The sequence below is a fragment of the Oncorhynchus kisutch genome, linkage group LG14, assembly GCF_002021735.2.
Source record: "Oncorhynchus kisutch isolate 150728-3 linkage group LG14, Okis_V2, whole genome shotgun sequence".
NCBI lineage: Eukaryota > Metazoa > Chordata > Actinopteri > Salmoniformes > Salmonidae > Oncorhynchus > Oncorhynchus kisutch.
This window is the reverse complement of record NC_034187.2, coordinates 54,651,894-54,676,849: the sequence shown is the minus strand read 5'-3', so window position 1 is coordinate 54,676,849 and position 24,956 is coordinate 54,651,894. Positions and strand designations below refer to the sequence as shown.

General features: G+C 44.9%; 1 protein-coding gene across 1 annotated transcript in view; it reads right to left on the bottom strand.

Moving 5' to 3' along the window:
• Positions 1 to 15,801, bottom strand: part of LOC109904456 (glutamate receptor ionotropic, NMDA 2D) — a 43,561-nt gene extending 27,760 nt beyond the window's left edge. Inside the window, exons 1-3 of the mRNA XM_031789340.1 lie at positions 15,206 to 15,801; positions 9,654 to 9,920; positions 7,256 to 7,587 (exon numbers count right to left, since the gene is read on the bottom strand). Coding sequence (XP_031645200.1) covers positions 7,256 to 7,587; positions 9,654 to 9,920; positions 15,206 to 15,751 — 1,145 coding nt within the window. The 5' untranslated portion in view covers positions 15,752 to 15,801. The remainder of the gene's footprint in view (positions 1 to 7,255; positions 7,588 to 9,653; positions 9,921 to 15,205) is intronic.
• Between the last annotated feature and the right edge of the window lie 9,155 nt (positions 15,802 to 24,956).

The window sequence follows — 24,956 nt, the reverse complement described above, 5'->3', positions numbered from 1 at the left end:
ATAAGCTGAAAAGCAGATCAACAATGAAGACGCCACTGCTCCAAAACCGCCATAAAAAATGAAAGACTACGGTTTGAAACTGCACAAGACCGTACTTTTTGGAGAAATGTCCTCTGGTCTGATGAAACAAAAATAGAACTGTTTGGCCATAATGACCATCTTTATGTTTGGAGGAAAAACTGGGAGGCTTGCAAGCCGAAGAACCCCATCCCAACCGTGAAGCACGGGGGTGGCAGCATCAAGTTGTGGGGGGGGCTTTGCTGCAGGAGGGACTGGTGCACTTCACAAAATAGATGGCGTCATGAGGAAAGAAAATTATATGGATATATTGAAGCAACATCTCAAGACATCAGTCAGGAAGTTAAAGCTTGGTCGCAAATGGGTCTTCCAAGTGGACAATGACCCCAAGCATACTTCCAAAGTTGTGGCAAAATGGCTTAAGGACAACAAAGTGAAGGTATTGGAGTGGCCATCACAAAGCCTTGACCTCAATCCCATAGAAAATATGTGGGCAGAACTGAAAAAGCTTGTGCGATCAAGGAGGCCAACAATCCTGACTCTGTTTCACAAGCTCTGTCAGGAGGAATGGGCCAAAATTCATCCAACTTATTGTGGGAAGCTTGTGGGAAGCTTATTGTGGAAAGCTTCCGATGGTTCAGTCTATGCTGATTAGTTGAATTTTGTCCGCGAGGCGGCTGAGCGGAGCGAATTTGAAACAAGTGGAGAAGTAAACAAGGAGACTGAGTTGTGAAAATCTAACGATAACAATTTACGTGAGTATAAATGTTGCGATTGTAAGACTCGCAGACTTGTTTACGTGCTGCTGTGCGTTTTGTTGCCAACGTGCTGCTGTGCGTTTTGTTGCCAACCTTACTTTGCTACCTGACAACTTTTTTACTTTTTAATTACCGTTATATTTTTAGTTTTTCCCTCACTCAACTTTTTTTCATTCAACTTTTTCACTCCTGACGTTTTATCTGGACATGGTTCGTCAGGACCTCCAACAGCCGAAGCTAAGTAGTAACATTAACATGATGCCTTCTAATTGCAGTCGCTGTACTCATAATATACAGGAGAACGATCGCCTTACGGCGAAGATAACTGTGCTGCAAGCCCAGCTTCAGACGCAATCGTTAGGCAAGGGTAATTTCAGTCTAGGAAAGTATGAAACAGTGTCTGTGCCACCAGTAAGTACAGATAGTAGTATAAATCGCCTCGCACAGTCCCCACAGCCGGACAACTTTCTCATGGCTTCTGGAGGGAAATGCTGTAGGAATGCTCAACCGGTGTCGCCCATCCAGCCGACAGAAACGTTCAACCGATTCTCCCCATTAAGCAGCGAGTCGGAGTCAGAGTGTCACGCCCTGACCTTAGAGATCCTTTTTATGTCTATTTTGGTTTGGTCAGGGTGTGGGTTGGGGTGGGCATTCTCTGTTTTGTGTTCTATGTTTTTCGATTTCTGTGTGTTTGGCCGGGTGTGGTTCTCAATCAGAGGCAGCTGTCTATCGTTGTCTCTGATTGAGAACCATACTTAGGTAGCCTTTTTCCACCTGTGTTTTGTGGGTAGTTATTTTCTATTTTGTGTGTCTGCACCAGACAGAACTGTTTCGGTTTCGTTCGTTGTCTTGTTTTGTTATTCAGTGTTCAGTTCTATTAATAAATCATGAACACTTACCACGCTGCACTTTGTTCCACTTCTTCATGCAACGATGACCGTTACACAGAGGCCGAGCCTTCTCTGGTCTCTACTCCTCCCTTTACGGGGTCTGAGACGCCGAAGGCTCCCACCATTAGCTCTGACAAATTGAAAACCCTAGGCTGGGTTTCTGTACAGCACTTTGAGATATCAGCTGATGTACGAAGGGCTATATAAATACATTTGATTTGATTTGTTAGCCAGCATAGTAGAGTCTGCCACTAGCACAGTCAGTGTAGTCAGCTCAGCTATCCCCATTGAGACCGTGTCTGTGCCTCGAACTAGGTTGGGAAAAACTAAACGTGGCGGTGTTCACCTTAGCAATCTCACTAGAATAAAGACCTCCTCCATTCCTGCCATTGTTGAAAGAGATTGTGCTACCTTACATCTCAACATAGGGCTACTTCATGTTAGATCCCTCACTTCCAAGGCAGTTACAGTCAATGAACAAATCACGGATCATAATCTTGATGTGATTGGCCTGACTGAAACATGGCTTAAGCCTGATGAATTTACTGTGTTAAATGAGGCCTCACCTCCTGGTTACACTAGTGACCATATCCCCCGTGCATCCCGCAAAGGTGCAGGTGTTGCTAACATTTACGATAGCACATTTAAATTTACAAAAAAACAAAAACGTTTTCGTCTTTTGAGCTTCTAGTCATTAAATCTATGCAGCCTACTCAATCACTTTTTATAGCTACTGTTTACAGGCCTCCTGGGCCATATAGAGCATTCCTCACTGAGTTCCCTGAATTCCTATCGGACCTTGTAGTCATAGCAGATAATATTCAAATTTTTGGTGACTTTAATATTCACATGGAAAAGTCCACAGACCCACTCCAAAAGGCTCTCGGAGCCATCATCGACTCAGTGGGTTTTTGTCCAACATGTCTCTGGACCTACTCACTGCCACAGTCATACTCTGGACCTAGTTTTGTCCTGTGGAATAAATGTTGTGGATATTAATATTTTTCCTCATAATCCTGGACTATCGGACCATCATTTTATTTAGTTTGCAATCGCAACAAATAATCTGCTCAGACCCCAACCAAGGAGCATCAAAAGTCGTGCTATAAAATCTCAGACAACCCAAAGATTCCTTGATGCCCTTCCAGACTCCCTCTGCCTACCCAAGGACGTCAGAGGACAAAAATCAGTTAACCACCTAACTGAGGAACTCAATTTAACCTTGCGCAATACCCTAGATGCAGTTGCACCCCAAAAAACTAAAAACATTTGTCATAAGAATCTAGCTCCCTGGTATACAGAAAATACCCGAGCTCTGAAGCAAGCTTCCAGAAAATTGGAACGGAAATGGCGCCACACCAAACTGGAAGTCTTCCGACTAGCTTGAAAAGACAGTACCGTGCAGTATTGAAGAGACCTCACTGCTGCTCGATCATCCTATTTTTCCATCCTAACCTAATCCAACCTAAAAATAAGAACAATCCTAAATTATTTTTGATACTGTCGCAAAGCTAACTAAAAAGCAGCATTACCCAAGAGAGTATGGCTTTCACTTCAGCAGTAATAATTACATGAACTTCTTTGAGGAAAAGACCATGATCATAAAAGCAAATTACGGACTCCTCTTCAAATCTGCGTATTCCTCCAAAGCTCAGTTGTCCTGAGTCTGCACAACTCTGCCAGGACCTAGGATCAAGGGAGACACTCAAGTGTTTTAGTACTATATCTCTTGACACAATGATGACAATAATCATGGCCTCTAAACCTTCAAGCTGCATACTGGACACTATTCCAACTAAACTACTGAAAGAGCTGCTTCCTGTGCTTGGCCCTCCTATGTTGAACATAATAAATGGCTCTCTATTCCCCGGATGTGTACCAAACTCACTAAAAGTGGCAGTAATAAAGCCTCTCTTGAAAAAAGCCAAACCTTGACCCAGAAAATATTTTAAAAACTATCGGCCTATATCGAATCTTCCATTCCTCTCAAAAATGGTTGAAAAAGCTGTTGCGCAGCAACTCACTGCATTCCTGAAGACAAGCAATGTTTACGAAATGCTTCAGTCTGGTTTTAGACCCCATCATAGCACTGAGACCGCACTTGTGAAGGTGGTAAATTACCTTATAATGGCGTCAGACCGAGGCTCTGCATCTGTCCACCTGCTCCTAGACCTTAGAGCCGCATTTGATACCATCGATCACCACATTCTTTTGAGAGAGAGATTGGAAACCCAAATTGGTCTACACGGACATGTTCTGGCCTGGTTTAGATCTTATCTGTCGGAAAGATATCAGTTTGTCTCTGTGAATGATTTGTCTTCTGACAAATCAACTATACATTTCGGTGTTACTCAAGGTTCCGTTTTAGGACCACTATTGTTTTCACTATATATTTTACCTCTTGGGAATGTCATTCAAAAGCATAATGTTAACTTTCACTGCGATGCGGATGACACACAGCTGTACATTTCAATGAAACATGGTGAAGCCCCAAAATGTGTTTCAGACATAAGGAAGTGGATGGCTGCAAACATTCTACTTTTAAACTCGGATAAAACAGAGATGCTTGTTCTAGGTCACAAGAAACAACGAGATCTTCTGTTGAATCTGACAATTAATCTTGATGGTTGTACAGTCGTCTCAAATAAAACTGTGAAGGACCTCGGTGTTACTCTGGACCCTGATCTCTCTTTTGATGAACATATCAAGACTGTTTCAAGGACAGATTGTTTCCATCTACGTAACATTGCAAAAATCTGAAACTTCCTGTCCAAAAATGATGCAGAAAAATTAATCCATGCTTTTGTTACTTCTAGGTTAGACTACTGCAATGCTCAACTTTCCGGCTACCCGGATAAAGCACTAAATAAACTTCAGTTAGTGCTAAATATGCCTGCTAGAATCCTGACTAGAACCAAAAAATTTGATCATATTACTCCAGTGCTAGCCTCCCTACACTGGCTTCCTATTAAGGTAAGGGCTGATTTCAAGGCTTTAGTGCTAACCTACAAAGCATTACATGGGCTTGCTCCTACCTATCTTTCCGATTTGGTCCTGCCGTACATACCTAAACGTACGCTACGGTCACAAGATGCAGGCCTCCTAATTGCCCCTAGAATTTCTAAGCAAACAGCTGGAGGAAGGGCTTTCTCCTATAGAGCTCCATTTTTATGGAACGGTCTGCCTACCCATGTGAGAGACGCAGACTCGGTCTCAACCTTTAAATCTTTACTGAAGACTCATCTCTTCAGTAGGTCATATGATTGAGTGTAGTCTGGCCCAGGAGTGTGAAGGTGAACGGAAAGGCTCTGGAGCAACGAACCGCCCTTGCTGTCTCTGCCTGGCCGGTTCCCCTCTCTCCACTGTGATTCTCTGCCTCTAACCCTATTACAGGGGCTGAGTCACTGGCTTACTGGTGCTCTTCCATGCCGTCCCTAGGAGGTGTGCATCACTTGAGTGGGTTGAGTCACTGATGTGGTCTTCCTGTCTGGGTTGGCGCCCCCCTTAGGTTGTGCCGGGGTGGAGATTTTTGTGGGCTATACTCGGCCTTGTCTCAGGTGGTGGTTGAAGATATCCCTCTAGTGGGGTGGAGGCTGTGCTTCAGCAAAGTGGGTGGGGTTATATCCTGCCTGTTTGGCCCTGTCTGGGGGTATCATTGGATGGGGCCACAGTCTCCTGACCCCTCCTGTCTCAGCCTCCAGTATTTATGCTGCACTAGTTTAAGTGTCGGGGGGCTAGGGTCAGTCTGTTATATCTGGAGTATTTCTCCTGTCTTATCCGGTGTCCTGTGTGAATTTAAGTTTGCTCTCTCTAATTCTCTCTCTAATTCTGGCATGAGGACTCCTTGCTGTCCCCAGTCTACCTGGCCGTGCTGCTGCTCCAGTTTCAACCGTTCTGCCTGCGGCTATGGAACCCTGACCTGTTCACCGGACGTGCTACCTGTCCCAGACCTGCTGTTTTGAACTCTCTAGAGACAGCAGGAGTGGTAGAGATACTCTCAATGATCGGCTATGAAAAGCCAACTGACATTTACTCCTGAGGTGCTGACTTGTTGCACCCTCGACAACTACTGTGATTATTATTATTTGACCATGCTGGTCATTTATGAACATTTGAACATCTTGGCCATGTTCTGTTATAATCTCCACCCGGCACAGCCAGAAGAGGACTAGCCACCCCTCATAGCCTGGTTCCTCTCTAGGTTTCTTCCTAGGTTTTGGCCTTTCTAGAGCGTCACCTAGCCACCGTGTTTCTACACCTGCATTGCTTGCTGTTTGGGGTTTTAGGCTGGGTTTCTGTACAGGACTTTGATATATCAGCTGATGTAAGAAGGTTTATATAAATACATTTGATTTGAAAGGCTACCCGAAACGTTTGAGCCAAGTTAAACAATTTCAAGGCAATGTTACCAAATACTAATTGAGTGTATGTAAACTTCTGAGCCACTGGGAATGTGACGAAAGAAATAAAAGCCTAAATAAATAATTCTCTCTACTATTATTCTGACATTTCACATTCTTAAAATAAAGTGGGGATCCTAACTGACCTAAGACAGGGAATTTTTACTAGGATTAAATGTCAGGAATTGTGAAAAACGGAGTTGAAATGTATTTGGCTAAGGTATGTAAACTTCCGACTTCAACTGTATCTTTAACTTAATTTACATGAACGCAACAAGTCTTGCACCTTTTAACTTGATTCATATGGACATAAGTCATGTATCTTTAACTTGATTCACAAGTTAGCATGGTTCAACACAGGAACATGACTCATGTTCTGGTTGTGATTCATGGCTCATTACTTTATTCTGACACATACTGCATACGGACGGACACAGACACACAGCATGTACCCATGGCTCATGTATCTTTCAGACAAATGTACTGACTGAGTGACACGAGAGGGACTTGGAGGAGTCACCTATGAGACACGGTTGACAGGCAGCAAAAGACAGACGGAGGGAGATACAGAGACTTCTCATACACAACTGAGAACTAGACAGGGAGAGAGAGGGAACATGAGGGCGAGAGAGAGAGGGAGAGGGGTTGAAGTGTTTCAGCTGTTGATGGGGAGAGAGAGGCAGACAAGGGGGGGAGAGAGAGAGGGGGGGGGGCGAGACAGACACAGAGAGATAATCAGCGATGACAGAGAAAGGCAGAGAGAGAGAGATATAAGGAAAGACAAAGGGGCAGATATAGACAGAGACAGAAAGAGAGAGGGGGAGAAAGAGCAGAGAGAGAACGAGAGAGAGAGCGAGAGAGATTGAGAGAAAGAGAGAGAGAGAGAGAGAGAGCAGAGGGAGAGAGGGAGAGAGCCGAGAGCAGAGAGAGAGAGAGAGAGAGCAGAGAGAGAGAGAGAGAGCAGAGAGAACAGAGAGAACAGAGAGAGAGAGCAGAGAGAGAGAAAGAGAGAGAGAGAGCAGAGAGAGAGAGAGAGAGCAGAGACAGAGAGAGAGCAGAGAGAGAGAGCAGAGAGAGAGAAAGAGATAGAGAGGGAAAAGCAGCCAGCAGCAGTATGTGACACTCCTCTGCCACAGCTGAGCAGTTCTCCCCCCTGAGAGTTCTGAAGGAGCACCTCCGCTCGCCTCACCTGATCCTGTCTGGCACCCTCTGTGTCTGGTTGCCATCTGTCTGGCAGTTGCCCGCGAAGTAGTGTGGCCCTCGGGCCCAGCCGTACTCCTTCCTCAAAGCCATGGCTCCGTGGGTCAGCACAGACACCCCTTTGGCGATCCTCCTGCGGGGCTCGTCCCTCCAGCCCTGCGGCCGCACTGCGAACAGGGCCTTGGGGAGGCCCTCCAGGCCAAGGCCGGACAGGGCTGGCCCCACGGCGAACCACATGTGGGAGTGTCCGGCCTGACCCGAGGCCCAGGCAGCCTTGAAGATCAGTGCGGCCTCCTCCTGGGAGCAGTAGAGGAGACGCACCTGGAAGGAGGGGGGGGGGGGGGTTAAGTGGGAGTCTTGTTGGACCAAACTAGGTCAAATGATGTCAGCCACACTGTGGCAGTTTCGGGGGATTGCTGACCCCGTTCACTGCCCTCTTTGAAAACATTTCAATTCAGACCATTTCCCACTCAGACTACAGCAGTGGACAGTTTTTGGGGGTGAAATTTCATATCGTTACATCATTTATTTTTCTCTTTGTCCATTCTCCTATTTCTTATTTACATATATATCAAAAAGACCATCAACAGCAGGGTTTCCATTACATGGAAGAAAAGACTGAATTCAATGTCCCAGGTTGAACTATCTGAAGTATTCCAGTTCATTTATGAACTATTCTGAAAAACGGGCAGAATATCTTAGCTTATTTTCCAAGACAGGTGATTGGAGTGTCTTTCGGGTAATTGGATACCAAGACGATTCTGTACTAATTAGTGTCTAATTAATTCTTAGCAGGAATGAAATCCGGCATAGACTGCACAGCAGGGTCCCCGGGAACAAGGTGGAGAAACACTGTCCTGTAGTTCAGGTACACTGCAATGAAAGGACCGCAAAGACAGGACGACGGCATGAAACACAACAAAGGTCCCCCACAGTCCTGTGGCTGGCGTCGCGGGTTGAGTTCCCATCTGCAGCACATCTATACAGTCTGATGTCATATGGACTTTTTAGCGCAGACTGGGATTGCGCAAGGACTGGGGTGGATACACAACTGCATGCTCACCTTTTCAGTGTGGGATCAACTCCCAGTCCCACACCTATTCTCTCCCCGTCTCCCTTCTACCTTCGACCGTGTGTCGTGGAAATTCTTACACGGGGACCCTCAAAGTCAATCTTAAACGAATCATCCTTTATTTGTCAGAGCGCTGGAGAGGTTCCAACCAACTCAATGCACCATAGTACACAAGTCCATCGGGAGCTCTGATTGGGCAGTCCCTGCAGTTGTCTTATATACGGCTATGCAAAGACAAGTTATATTTGCATGATTTAGCATAATTAAATCATCATTACCATTTTGTTTCATTCATGTGACAGACCAATACTGGTTCATAACACGTGACAGGCCAACACCTCACAAGGCTTCTTCTCTCTTAGCAGAGACCTTGAAACTGAGATATCTTTCGTTTGTTCTCAAAACAAGCTCTGGGCGTACTGCCAAATTGCAGCTACTGCTAGTGAGGACTTGTACAGTCCGCCATTTGCATGAACACAGAAATTGGTTTACAGAACAGCACATGAATAGAACACAGAAATGAGTTCTAAGAAAAGCACAAACATAAAAATTCCATTACACCTGTCTAAAGAAATTAACATGAAAATGACTAAATGATTAAGAAGAGGGTGGAGACCCTGTGGTATAGTGGTAACACGCCCACTGCTAGCACATATACAGTTGAAGTCGGAACTTTACATACACTTAGGTTGGAGTCATTAAAACTCGTTTTTCAACCACTCCACAAAGTTCTTGTTAACAAACTATAGTTTTAGCAAGTCGGTTAGGACATCTACTTTGTGCATGACACAAGTCATTTTTTCCAACAATTGTTTACAGACAGATTATTACACTTGTATTACAATTCCAGTGGGGTCAGAAGTTTACATACACTAAGGTGACTGTGCCTTTAAATAGCTTGGAAAATTCCAGAAAATGATGTAAAGGCAATGCTACCAAATACTAATTGAGTGTATGTCAACTTCTGACCCACTGGGAATGTGATGAAAGAAATAAAAGCTGAAATAAATTATTCTCTCTACTATTATTCTGACATTTCACATCCTTAAAATTAAGTGGTGATCCTAACTAACCTAAGACAGGGAATTTTTACTAAGATTAAATGTCAGGAATTGTGGAAAAACTGAGTTTAAATGTATTTAGCGAACGTGTAAGTAATTTTCCGACTTCAACTGTACATGCCTCCCCACCGGAGACCTGGGTTCAATCCACAGCATCGGTTCTTCCTGTGTCACCCCTCTCCATCAGTATCTCCCTCTGCTTCTGTACCATAAAAAAGTACAGCAAAAAAATGTAACGGCTATGGCCGTCTCACCTGCGCCTCGTTCTCCTTGAGCAGCCTGCGTGTGCGCGTCCCTCCCGGGTCGTCGGTGACGTTGAGCATGACCACGCCCTTCTTCTCCCAGCCGATGAAGGATCCGTCCGTCAGGCCCTCCACCATGGCCAGGAAGTCCTCGTAGCCATGGTGACGCGTGGCCACCACGGAAAAGGAGGTCCAGTCGAACTCCTCCAGCACCTCGAAGATCACGTCCAGCTGCATGGCTGTGGAGCAGGTGAACTGGAGGTAGATGGAGCCGCTCTCCTGGGGGAGGACAACAGGGAGAAAACGGTTTGTTAAAGAGTGAAATGGATTTTTCAGGACCAGGAGAGGGACAGAGAAAGAGGTCGCAGTGAACTGTCTACCTGAGGGTTGTGTTCAAGCGGGAAGACATTTTTTTGAAGCTGAGCGAAATGGGGAGGTGGTATGTGAACAGAGTTATTTATCTACTATTGCCTCCTGAAATATGTATATATTTTTTTACATAAATAAAAAATATTCCGGGGTGGGGGACATGTTACCAAGAAAGAATTGGGAAAAAATATTGTTATTTATTTTTTAAAGTGCTAAATTGTTATATTATAGTCAATGGGTACAGTGGGTACAGAAAAACTTAGCTTCGGCATCCAGATGTCCACTGCAGAGGACATTTCTTGATAACCTCTTATTTTAGCTCTTATTTCACGTGAAATAAGTATTACACGTTCCTGACAACTCACTTAACTATTCCTGAGATATTCACTTACTAGAAGCAATTTGAATATCAAACTCACAAAAATTATAATTTATAATTACACACACTTCTTACCAAAATTTCCATAAAATGTGCTAATTTTCACAGGCAGCAATTTTTCTAAGAGCCAGGAAGATAAAATTGTCAAGGTCACATCCCCATACATGTGATACCATTGAAAAGACCCAGAATGTCCTCTCAAATGGACAACAGGACTTAATACAGTGGCTTGTATGGCCTCAGAGATATGGACCAAGAACGGATGTCCACTGGAGAGGACACAAATGAATTGCTGTGTCTCAGGAGGATAGAGGAGGAATCAAGGCCTCGCATTCACAATGAGTCTCAGAGTAGGAGTGCTGATATACGATCAGTTTAGCCTTTTAGATCATAATGAGTACGATACATGGACAGGAGAGACCTGATCCTAGATCAGCACTCCTACGCTGAGACGCTTTATGAATACAGTGGAGTCCAGTGTTGTGTTCAATAGGGAGAACACATTCTGAAACGAGGAAGTAGTATCTCAACGCGTCATACAAGAACACAGATTCGTCCTACTGAACATAGTCCATGTTAAGAGTAATGTAAAATAAGAATGACAATGTGAGCATAATTCAATCCTACACGCACTGCAGTGGCTTAGTCATGATGGAGGCCTATTTAAACGTTGGTTAGAAAGATCCATTAAAGTTGTGGTGCATCAACTTTCTTACCTATTCAGTGGCTTACATTCATGCCATAGCAATTTTACCCCATGGTTAAATACGCCTAGAACTACACAATGTCTATGGGTAGTATAAAAACCCTTCTTTACTGCCCCCCCCAGGTAGACTCCTTTCAAAGTTTCCTGTTTTCAGAGTAACAACTACACGCGTAGGTAGTAGTAGTCTTAACCCAAAGACACCGCGCAAACATCGATATGGCCATTTTAATTGGATTCCAGTCTCAATAGACACATGTAGACATGTGACAAGGGTGAAGTCTTTCCAGTACAGTCCAACAGTATGTCTCAAATGGCAACCTATTCCCTTTACAGTGCACTACTTTTGACCAGAGCCTTATGAGCCCTGCTTAGAGGTAGTGCACTATGTAGGGGATAGCGTGTCATTTGGAACACACCCAGTATGTCCCTGTGTTTTGATTTGATTTGGGGGGTTTTAAACCAGATGTGGGTTCAATTAAATGATTCGTTATTCACCGTGCCACTATTTCCATTTTTATAAAAATGTCAATCTTATCTTTACCTCTGCATTGTTAGAAAAGGCCCCATAAGTAAGCATTTCACTGTCAGTCTACATCTAACAGTGAATCCTTTTATTTGATTTGATATTCTGTATTGTACTGTAGGCCATGATTGTTTATGAAAAAGACTAGCCTTCCTCTCCTTGTCTCCTTTCTTTCATCGTCACTGATCGGACCAGATTGGACAGGTAAAAGTGACATGAGGAAAGCCTACAATTGTCCAGTTCTTTTAGATTAGATTTGGATAAGAACAGATGGAGGAATGGAAGACAGTGTACTGAAAGGTTTAAGTAGAGGATAAGGTTTCTAGACCCTTGTGCATAAGACAGATAAACTAACAGAGCCAGAGATGGGCACAAGATACTTACAAATGTTTCTTGTTAGAAAATACAACCTATCAAAGTAAAATAGAAAATACTTTTGCCAAGTAATGTATTTCAATAAAATACGTGCAAGTAGCCCCATTAACAACAACAACATTCTCAGTAACGATTACAGAAATGTTTTACTTGCTATGACTTTGATGTGGTTGCTTATCTACCTTAGCTGAATGTACGGACTACTGTGAGACGCTCTGGATAAGAGCGTCTGCTAAACGACCAAAATGTGCATTTGTAAAAATGAACGCTTGCAAAGCACATTGGGTATTGTATTCTAATGAGCTCTACTCCCAAACAATTAGTATTTTAATTAAATATGGCCTTGTTTGTGGGCAGAGCTCATTAGAATAATACCCAGTGTGTTATGCGAGTGTTAATTCTTTCCATTTTTGGTCATTTATCATACACTCTTATCACACCCGAGTGCCATCAGAAAAGTATTTTGTATTGTCCCAAACTCGATCCCGTGGACCGCAAGTAGTACACATGAAGTTTTTCTGCCCTAGCACGACACAGCTGTTTCAAATAAACACATATTGATGGTTAGTTGATTACTGTGCAGTGCTAGGGTAAACAAAATATATATATGCACTATTCTAAAGTATCTTGTTACAAAATACATTGGATTGTACATCAGGACAGTTACTCAAAAGTCATTTAAATATGTATTTCAAATACATGTAACGGACATGAAGCCCACATCTCTGAACAGGGAGATACAATTTAGAAGGAACTATGCACTAAGCATATGTAAATGACCCCTGTTGAACTCACTCACTATATACATTTTTCAGAGAGCTACAGTGCATTCGGAAAGTATTCAGACCCCTTGACTTTTTCCACATTTTGTTACATTACAGCCTTATTCTGAAATTGATTAAATTGCTTTTTTCCCTCATCAATCTACACACAATACCCCATTATGACAAAGCAGAAGCTGTATCTCAGAAATGTTTGCAAATGTATTAAAATGATCAAGTGTAATATCACATTTACAGAAGTATTCAGTCCCTTTATTCAGTACTTTGTTGAAGCACCTTTGGCAGCGATTACAGCCTCGAGTCTTCTTGGGTATGACAAGACATTCTTCTCTGCAGATCCTCTCAAGCTCTATCAGGTTGAATGGGGAGCATCTCTGCACAGCTATTTTCAGGTCTCTCCGGAGATGTTCGATCGGGTTCAAGTCCGGGCTCTGGCTGGGCCACTCAAGGACATTCAGAGACTTGTCCCGAAGCCACTCCTGCGTTGTCTTTCTTGGCTGTGTGCTTAGGGTCGTTGTCCTGTTGGAAGGTGAACCTTCGCCCCAGTCTGAGCGCTCTGGAGCAGGTTTTCATCAAGAATCTCTCTGTACTTTGTTCTGTTCCTCTTTCCCTCGATCTTGACCAGTCTCCCAGTCCCTGCCGCTGAAAAACATAACCACAACATGATGCTGCCACCACCATGCTTCACCGTAGGGATGGTGCATTGTTTCCTACAGACGTAACGCTTGGCATTCAGGCCAAAGAGATCCATCTTGGTTTCATCACACCAGAGAATCTTGTTTCTCATGGTCTGAGAGTCCTTTAGGTGCCTTTCGGGAAATTCCAAGCAGGCTGTCATGTGCCTTTTACTGAGGAGTGGCTTCCATCTGGCAACTCTATCATAAAGGCCTGATTGGTGGAGTGCTGCAGAGATGGTTGTCCTTCTGGAAGGTTCTCCCATCTCCACAGAGGAACTCTGGAGCTCTGTCAGGGTGACCATCGGGTTCTTGATCACCTCCCTGACCAAGGCCCTTCTACTCCAATTGCTCAGTATGATCGGGCAGCCAGCTCCAGGAACAATCTGGTGGCTCCACACTTCTTCCATTTAAGAATGCTGGAAGCCACTGTGTTCTTGGGGACCTTCAATGCTGCAGACATTTTTTTGGTACCCTTCCCCAGATCTGTGCCTCGACACAATCCTGTCTCTGACCTCTACGGACAATTACTTCGACCTTATAGCTTGGTTTTTGCTCTGACATGCACTGTCAACTGTGGGACCTTATACAGACAATCAAGTTGCAGAAACATTTTACGGATGATATATGGAAACAGGATGCACCTGAGCTCAATTTCGAGTCTCATAGCAAAGGGTCTGAATACTTATGTAAAGAAGCTATTTCCGTTTTAGTTTTTTATATAAACTAGCAAACATTTCAAAAAACTTGTTTTCGCTTTGTAATTATGGGGTATTGTGTATAGATTGACGAGAAACCTTTTTTTAAATCCGTTTTAGAATAAGGCTGTAACGTAACAAAATGTGGAAAAAGTCAAGGGGTATGAATGCTTCCTGAATGCACTGTGCACAATTAACAAAGCCAAGTGAGACTTGAACGGAGCCTCTAATTGTCGACAGGTTCACAGTTGGATATGTGTACAAAAATAGGTTAAGCATGAAATTATACAATTGGGTTTGAGAAGAAAGACTGATTAAAGGTGCTAGGCAAAAAGTCCTAAATGGGACTGCGTGGCCAATAAGCACATAAGTACACTTAGACAGGATGTGCTATTGAGAGAGTCTCTAAAAGGTAAGGTTGTGCAACCACTCTCTCTGTTGTCTGTTTCATCAGCGGCTGAGTTTGACCTTTGGAGACCAAGTGTTGAACCTTGCCAGCAATCAGTGACATTAATTGTTCAATTATAGTAAGTACTAGGCAGACACAAAAAGCAGCAGGACTGTGGCCCTCAAGAACTGAAGTAGTGTTCTCCTAATCAGACCACACTGTATACAGCGGGCAAACATTGTTGCAAAGATCAAATCAAATCAAATTGTATTTGTTACATGAGCCGAACACAACAGGTGTAGACCGTGAAATGCTTACTTTACAAGAACCTTAACCAACAATGCAGTTCAATACTAGTTGTATAAGGAGGACGTTTTGTGAACATCTTTTGAGCAACCAGATAGCAACCAAAATACAAGATCTTTCCCCATGACGCCTCTTTACCTGGTTGTAACAGAGACCAGATGGTTGCAATCTGGTTTTATGATGTCTTCTCAACCAGAAACCCAGTTTACAAGCAGAAAATGAAGACGTCATGTGCCAAATTAGTAAGGCTTCAAACACACAGTAACTCAGGACTTATTGTGGAAAATTCAATTATTCTGCCACGACAGAATGGTTGATTACTTGAAGTCCATTAACAAGGGAAAGGTCACAGCCAGGTAGTTACCTGTGGCTCCCTGCCCAGGCCGGCCCCTCCTCCCACGGCCACAACGGGCACTCCGGTCTGGGCCGAGACAAACTCCATCATGGGGGCCAGGGGAGCCTGGTTGTGTGGCGGGGGCCTCTCCTCCTCGAACACCAGGCCCTGGAGTGGCGTGGTGGCCAGCAGCTCACACAGCTGCAGAAGAAGGCTCGCCGGGCTGCTCTCGTTCACCGTCAGGTAGATCACGTTGGCCGGGCCATACTGCGTCATCACGCTGTCGCCCACCAGAGCCGCCGATGCAGACGCCAGCGTGGCAGATGCCGACACCGTAGCCAATGACGACGAGGCCCCCCTTCCCTGAGGCCCCCCCGGCCCGCCCGCTGCGCCCGTTCCCCCAGCAGCGGCCGTCTCCGGGAGCAGGGAGGAGCCCGAGTGGACCACAGCGATGTTGACTACGCCCAAGTCCCTCTCTCTCTCCCGGGGGCGGAGCAGGAGGGGAGGGGAGGAGCGAGCGGGCCCCGTGCAGGCCAGCACGGCCAACAGGAGGGAGAGGACAGGCTTGGCCGCCATGGGGGAGGGAGGAGGGGGGGCGCAGTTTGGTGGGCGGAGGGGTGGCGGCGGTTCACAGGCGAAGAGGGACCTGAAGTGGAGAGGGGAGAAGAAAGGATAAATTAGTGAGGAGAGGAGCAATGATACGCATAGAAGTAAGTAGGAGCTGCAGTGGAGAGGGATACTATTGAAAAACTATCAAGAGGAAGAGAGGGGGGAGTTTAGGCGTAATGGGAAAAGGGGAGCTTTCCACTGTGCCTCATCTACAAAGAGCAGGTTTCAACAGGGAAGGGGGAGAGAGAGAGAGAGAGAAAGAAAGAGAAAGAGAGAGCGAAAGAGAGAGAGAGAGAGTCGCAGTGGGGCAGAGAGATTGCGCTAGGCGGGGGTGGGGGGGTGGGGGGATGAAATGTGAAGGGGAGGCCTGCATCACCTACCATACGATCGATCAACATCAATTAAGGTCAGTGTAAGCGTAAAGCCAAGTACAGTGAACTACAGAGGAACATAAGCTCACTGCTTAGGGACTAGAGTAGGAGTGCTCACCCCTTGAACTCAACCCTCCCCCTACGGGACATCAGAATTCATTACCCCAGGAGCTGATTCATGGTTCGGTCCCACACCATTGGAGAGCTTTAAAGCTAAGCTATAGGTATTTGCAGCCATAAACCACCAACGGGTACTGTACATCTAAACGGACTGGGCTAAATTACAATACTAATAAAACTGTGGCGGAAGGAAGAGTTAAGTCGAGGTAGGTGTGTGTATGCACATTTTTTTTAAACAATTGTGGTTGAGGTGGGGTAATGCTCCGTGCAGTCGAATCAGGCTATGGGACTGTACGCGAAACGTAAGGAGATGTAAAGCAATGAATCATTTTGAAGTCGCTTAGCGTGCCAACCCCCCCCCCCATCCCCCTTCCTTCTCAACCCCCCTTTCCATTCACTCTCTTTAATTAACCCTCCCTCTCCCCTTGGGGCACACACAAATACACACAGTCGAAAACACACTCTCTCCAGATCACTAACGCGCAGAGCAACGTGCATACACAATCAGCATCTGGCCATCCGTCTCCTAGAGCCTGTTATTTCTCCTAGCGTCCGTGGCTAATGTCATTGCTTTGAACCAGAAGGCTTGCTGACGTAATGTTCTCCTCACACCCCCAAACCAACAGCTTCTTCCTGCCTTGTTCTCTCACTCTCTATCTAATTCCATTTTCGCAACCCTCCTTTTGATGCCGAGTCATCATCTGAGGAAGAAATGCACAAAAAAAGGGGGATCACAATGAAGTGATCAGTTTGGGGGAAAAGGGGGGGCAAACAAAAATGAACCGTAGCAGTCGTGGAATAGAGAGAGCAAATATAGGGAGTGAGCCAGTGAGCCAGATAGCCACAGTGGCTGGAAAGTGAAAGAGAAGGCAATATAGTAGGGCTAGAGGATATACTGTATCTAGGGGACGGTAGTAGAGGGAGGGTAGAAAGAGAAATATTTAACACTACCCTCAATATACCATTCAGACAGAGCCAGACCTCAGCCCGAATGAGTGAAGAATGGCTCACCCGAACCCGGCCTGTTGCATAATTAAGGTGGATATTACTACTGCCTACCCCAGTTAAGCCTATGGGCAGAACCTGCCAGGAAACCTAATGGCCTCACCCTTTTTCACAGGGAGAAAGACCCTTGAATATGTTTCCCCGATACAGCGCAAAGGGCAAGTGGCTGAGTCCAGTACAGACTGTATGAAACCAGTACAGACCATATGAAACCAGTAACAGACCATATGAAACCAGAACAGACCGTATGAAACCAGTACAGACCGTATGAATCCAGTACAAACCGGTACAGACCATATGAAACCAGTACAGACCATATGAAACCAGTACAGACCATATGAAACCAGTACAGACCATATGAAACCAGTACAAACCACACAGGTGCTGTACTCAGTCCGCAGGCCATAGGGATTCATCTAGTTCAAACCGTATGAAACCAGCACACACCAGTACAGACACAGGTTCTGCACTCAGTTCGAAGGGGATACGGCTAAATCCAGTAATCCGCACGACAAACCATACATACGGGTTCAATCATTCCAGGCTAGCATTCCATCCGTTGTCCCTAACACCAGTCAGCTTGTGTTGTCACTCCCCGGGCCTCTCATATCCAGGAGTTTTATGGTCTTCCACTGGCATGGAGTGCATTGTTTGTTGCCTATGTTAAATGGGCCCTGTGGTATCATGGCTGTAGAGTGGTATAGGGGTTAGGGAAATGGCGTTGGGAGAAGATGATTAGAATACAGGTCAGAGTTGCTGTACGCTGTGGCTCCCCAGAGATTACTGTCAAACACACAGCTGTATGAATGGATAATGAATATCCTGGCCTGCATGAGCAGTTTCAGCTGTAAATACTGGACGGAACTCTGTAGTCGCGTTATCTATCCAGACATTAGCATAGAGGGTTTACATCCTTGAACTCCCCATATCTATTTGTCTTGGTTGTCAACGGCTTACAGTCCTAATAGGTTTTACAACATGAATGGATGTCCTTATATTTCCCCTCCCAAAAAAAACCCTGCATCTTGTGCTGACGGTCGTATTGCACGTTCAGCTCCAACATGAATCTTCTGTGATGATCATATAGCATGGTCAGCTCAAAACGCTCTCCGGGAAAACAAGATAACCGGTAGCCATTAATAACTGCACTGCCCATGAAGGAAACGGACAGGCAGAGCCCACAGACAGCGTGATCGTGTCCAGTCTCTCTTTCTGGCCATCTAAGTGTTGCTAGACTCTCTGCTCTTGTCCAGAGCAGCACAAGGGCTTATGAGGAACTGTCTGTCCCTGTCTTACTCCAAACGGCATCCGCCGGCACTGTGGCACACCATTAGCAGGAGTGTGATGTACATGTAGATGTGCTCAAAGCATCTCATGACCCATAAGTCAGGACCCTCCCTAATAAGCTTAAAAGGTGACTTGACTATCCCCCTGACACACAGAAGGACATTCACACACACACACACACACACACACACACACACACACACACACATGCTCTCGCACGCAAACACACACACGCTCTTCATACCCACACAATCGTATACACACTCACACAGAGTAAGATTCAATTCAATTTTGTCAGAAGCAAACTGCTTTTCAAGGCACTCCGTGACTCCATGTCTGACAGAATTGGAATTTCACGTAGTTAAAGACGTCGAGATGTACTGTAGGTATATGTATATTTACTGTATATTTATATATATATATATATATATAAATATATATAACATTTTTTTTGTTAAAAAAATTCCCTCGAGGTGATCTGTCTTGTCTCCAAGGAAGTCCCAGGAGAACAACGGAACAAAAACAGGGCTCCCTGAGCTTTAAGCACGTAAACATACCTCGTTTTCTTTTACAAAAAAAAATGTACTCCAATTCCCTCACACTGAGCACAGCAGTTAGTTATGCAACGCTACTTTTAAGTAGTTAAGACAAATGGTCTGAAGGGTTTGCCTGGATGAGATACAAATCATTACTTTACGCACTAGTATTTCTCATTACATTTTGCACCAAATAAGGACACACAAGAAGCAATATTCATCATTTCCTACTGATTTTTGTGGCTGTAAATAAAGAACATCGCATTCCAATTTATTGGGGATGTGATGCATTACCTCACGCATCGTCTTTGCATGAAAGTAATTTGGTGGTGGAAATTGTACTGGGAACAAACCTTGCCCCGTAGCACTCTGCATACAAAGGAGCGATATTATTTCTATCAATAATTGCTACTCTAAAATACATATCACATTACATTTGCTGAGGGTCATTGGTGACATTCTTCATTCCCCATATGCTGCGGCTATGGATGGTGGGAGGGGAAGGAATCAATGAATGCTGGCCTGCTCGGAGGAAGCACTGAGGTATTTAACAGCGTCTGCTCTCTCCGCAAAGAAGTCATCAACAGGCTAACCGGTGACCTTGCTAAGAATGTTTTTAATAAACATGACCTTCATTAGATTTAAAGAGAAGCTGGTGAAGGGAGTTATGGGTAAAGGGGCAGAGGATGATAAGATATATTTTTCCAGGAAATGACAGGGGAAGAAGGAAAGGTAAAATCAGGCAAGTGGGAGAGCGAGAGAGGGTGGGAGGGGAGGTGGATAAGACGAAGGAGAGACATGAGGACAGACCAAGGACGGTGGGTGGGGGGGGGGGGGGGGGGGGGGGGTGCCCAGTGGGTTATAAGATGCTGAGGGTGTCTCTTGCTCCCTCGACCCCCCCCCCCCCCTTGGTATGTTCCTTCTGCCTCTCTCTTTCTCTCTGTCTTCTCTCTACCATTCCATCTATCTCCCACTCCCTCTCTATCTATCCCTGGCCTGTCCCTCTCTCCTATCTATCACACTCCCCTCGTTTGTTTCTCCTTCTTTCCTCTCCTGCCTCTCTTCCCTCTATCCTACTCCCTCCCCTTCCCTTGTGGCTCCCTCAGTCTGTCACACGCTTCTAAGGGTTTCAATGTCTCCAGAGTCCCATTTGGCCAGGCCTAATGAGTTGGTATTTAGCTGGCTCACGATCCTCAACTTTGACCCCAGGGGAGCTGGCGGATTACAGGTCTCCGCCGGTGGGTGTCTTGGTTGACACGCCACAATAAAGAATCAGCAAAGGTGCCTATCTACACGCCCCATGCAGTGCCACCAAAGATGAACGACCTGTTGCATTCCCGGGCACAACGTAAACCCCCCCAAAGACTGACCTTATTGTTACACAACGCTTTATGACCAGCTTTATTAAATCCATGTGTCTGACAGTAGAGCCATCTATTTGAGGTATATTTATGTAAAATGCCATGGCTGTGGTTTTGTGGTTTGGTGCTAAGGTGGAATTAAAGTTGTTGGAAGGTAAAGAGAGACAAAGAAATTGGCAGGGTCTGTACACAAACACACCTATCGCAGGGAAAGTACACCTGGGAAGAACGAAAGACAATAGAGAAGAAAAAACTAAACTATACCAGAGACAACACACACAACTCTTTATTTCAGTCTCTATAAATTGTCTTCCTCTTATGCCTCATTCAGCTCCCTCGCTCTCTCGGTTTCTCTCTCTCTCTCTCTCTTTCTCTATTCCTAGACATGTTCTGAACATACTGTACTGGGTTTTGAGCCAAAAACCTGCCTCTGTGAAAAAGGTCCACAGACGTATTCATCGGCTCTGTCAGACTCGCCCAACCAGCTGCCAATCAAGCAACAAACCAATAAACCTGCCTGTCAGTAGAACTGACTAAGAAAAAGAAAAAAAACACAGCTGATCCGAGATGTGTAATCATTTGTGTTGGTCGGTGTCGTCGAGTAGCTGACTGAAGCTCAATTGCTCTCCTTAGAGGAAGCGAAATGAAGACAGACGTTTCCAGTTGTACTGGTACAAGAGGCTGTGTGTGGCCTAGCAGGTCGAAGCAGTGACTTCATCAAGCCAAAGTGTGCAAATGAAATGTCAATTTACATTTGGACGAAGGGGATTTACGATCAATGCCGTTAGCCAAATGTTAGCTCTCTACGATAAGGGAGACGGAATTTACGACCCGATTAAAACACAATGTTAACAGAAAGCAAACCAATCTGTTCCACAGTGTTCTCAACAACTACTATAGCTAGTATTATTTAGACAGTATCAGCCCCACCATTGTCAAGAATAGAGACTCTCCATACCAAACTGTTTGCCCAAGCTTTAAAAAAAACAAAAAAACAATAACAATCAAAGTTGGGGTCTCCTGAATGCATTTGATCAAGATGACGACCCCCCCCCCCCCCCCCCCCCCCCCCCAAGAGTGCTCAGCTCACAGTAAAGAACAAGTATTAATTCACGGGCATTTTTTTTTTTCATTATCGTGGGACATTATCAGGTTTTGTGCTTTAGAAGTAGAGTAGAGATTGCAACACTATACACTATAGCCATGATATACCACAGGCCTATTTGCAATGGATAGATACTGGCTGGTTGCACTGTAGATATGCAAACAGTGATACAAGAGGCACCATTAAACATCCGTTCTGGGAGTCACCGAGGCAAAGAAGCTCGAGTCGGTTGTCATTGAAAAGTCTTACTAGCTACACACAGCCGATAAAAACTGAAAAGGAGCATTAATGAATGTTGAAAGTTAATTTGAACATTAGATATATCGGCTCCCAGATAGGCTTGTGTTAAATGAGACGGCGCCTTCTTTGGTCATTGGGATCTGATACTGAGAAGGACAGCCTTTAGGCCTACATTTAGCCTAGCCTACTGTAGGCTAACTGACTAGGCTACGTAGCCAAACGGCGACAATAGAGCATTTGGAATGAAGATGTGGCTCCGAAGTTTCGGAGTGGCCTTCAAACAGGGTCTGGGTGAGTCGAAGGTGAGGTTCCCGATCACATTGTTCTGTCACGTACGTTCAGGCGGTCATCTTTGGATGCGACCTTGAGGCAGACCCCCACCTCCAGCTCACTCCTTTGACGTTAAGTCGGATCGAAGGCTTATGATCCCCCCAAAAAATTCAATCAGGAAAGCTGAGAAAGTCTCATGGTGGGTCCCCTGTGTGTAGCCAAGCCAACCAACAATTTCACCACCATCACCTTGACCACCATCACCATGGAGGAAAGCCAGGGCCACTTGGCTTGTCGCTAAAGAAGGTGATGCTAAAATGGCCTCCTTTCCTCTGCTAAGCAGAACAGGTGATTTCAGTCCAAGGCCCCCACTAACATAGCTAACAATGTCATGCAGCCAACAACAAACCATTCATTCATACACAAGTGACTCAATGAAACACCTCAGACTGAGTGCAATTCTCAGGGATGAAGAATCACTTTTGTAAAGGTGTAGTCGATATGAAAGGACATCCTGCTTTCTGTTCCTTGTCTGTGGTAGGGTTTGTGTTCATTAGGCACCAAATAGTAGAAAACAGGCTGAAACAGGAAGGAACTACCTGGACTCGTTTTCTGTTGCTTGAAACGTTTTCCATTGTGTGCCCTAATGAACACAACCCACCCCTGCCTGGAATTTGGAAGCACAGAGCTGAATCCTCAGGTGACACTACAGGTGCAGCCCTCCTCCTCTTCCTCCTCTGTCTCCTACTCAGTGGACCTGAACTTCTGAGTGTCACATTACTCTGGTGATTTACTGTGACAAGTCCCAACAAGTCGAGAGTTACGCAGAGCTGAAACAACTGTCTGAAAGAAGCCTCCCCTGAGTGACTTGGGTCTGCCATTGTCAGATTTGGTTCTCTACATAAAAGGGTTCCTCTGGGATAACAGTCATTCAGAGGCCATGATATCAGCTGATGACAAAACGGTAAGATGTGTTTCAACATCCTTCCCGGATGAAATGGATGAAATGGAGCATTTTGGATTAGCCCTAGCTCCACAATCGGTTTCACTGGGAGAAAAAAAAAACGAAATTAGAATGTGTGGACTGTTGCATATTGTGTGTGCGAAAATTGATGACACGTGAAACTAGGTTCATTATAGTCCAATAGCAAATCCCACCCGCTTTCATGCACACATGTCCAGTCCAGAATAACTCACAAAAGAAAACATGTCGGGTACAATGTCATCAACTGAACAAGGAGTTTTCCAGCTACAGTCAAGATTCCATGCTGTCAAGCACTTGAGAAACCCCGAACATGGAAAGTGTCCCTTCAAGGCTATCTATCGCATAATGATCAATGAAAAACCCTGTTTCAACTTGCTCTAGGATAGAAATAAAAGGCCTACAATATGAGTTGTCACAAGAATCAGAGTGTGCCCACGGACCGTTTAAGGATGCAAATGTTATTGAAACATGCCACTAGCCTACAGATCAAGCATTTACTCAATATACACCAGTGGGGGTCGGTGCCGTTTATGATGAGGGAGGACCATTTTAATTTTCATGAGCATGGCCTTGTTTCTATTCCAGCATATTGGATGACTGTCATTCATATTCCATTCACCCAGCTCAATGTAACATCGAGAGGTTTAGGCTCCTCCTGTACATGATACTCGAAATTGACCCTTTACCCATCATGAGGTTGCTACAACCTAGCCTACGAATGAACATTTTACAACGTGGCACAGGTCGAGAAACATTAGAGTCATCAAGGTGACCGACGGTGACACACATTCAACACCACCTTGCACACTCTTGCCTGCATCTAGTTCATATAGGTTATAATCATTACTCCAACAGTTGCAAACGAGAGTTTCTATTGGACAAATTCAGGTGTGTTTATCCCCGTTTCATTTTGTTTGCTTCCGTTTAAGAAACGTTTTGTTTTTTAGCCACATAGCCACATAGCCTATAGGGTGTGTTCATAAATTCACTCTGGAGTGCCAGAGTGAACTCAGAGTTCGCTGTGGGCGTTTGTAAATTCAGAGCGCTGTCAGATTGTACGTTTGTAAATTCAGAGCGTTTAGCTTTCGGAGCGTTCAGAGCACACACTGGACTCTCTGGCCGACGATTAGGGTTAATCCGAGCATCCTGACCTCAAAACGTCAGTGAAGAACTTAAGTTAACTGGCTAAATTTGGCTAGCTTGCTAGCTACTTCCAGACACAAATGAGAGAACACCTCACTCTGTCCATTTTACTCGCCCTAGCAGAGCTGGTTAGGCTGTTTTCATGTTATCTAGAGTGTTGGTGACCGTAACTGAACTGCTGGCAAAAATTTTATTACGTTATTTTGCCGACATTTACTGGCACCGGTCATATTCAACGGGTGTTGCGCGTTAGTAAATTCATCAGTTATTCTGCACTCGGGCACACTCAGACTAGAGTGCTCTGAAATCAGAGTAGATAGCCAGAGTGAACGAACCCATAAACCACATAATCACTTTGCTCTTGTATGTATAATTACTTCTTACATCTACGTTCTCTCCTCCTCTGACCTTTAGCCTTTTGCTTGTGGACTTCAATGCACAATACAACAGCTGTCTATTATCAGGGGGGAAAAACCTTTCCAAGCCAAACTTTCCTACCATAACTGCTACACACAGTCTACATCGTTTTCACTAGATTAAGGTCATAGTCAACATAGCTACTAGAACTAACGCATTAGTTAACCCGCTACAATCATGCAGTACAGTTTATAGCAAGCAGTTAGTTACACCGGTGGGCTCCGGTGGCAATAAATGAATAAAAACCAAAGGCTACCTTGACTTGGAAGAGTTCCCGTGTTGGATAGTCATAGCCAGCTAGCTAACATAGTATCCCTCTCTGAACCGGGTGT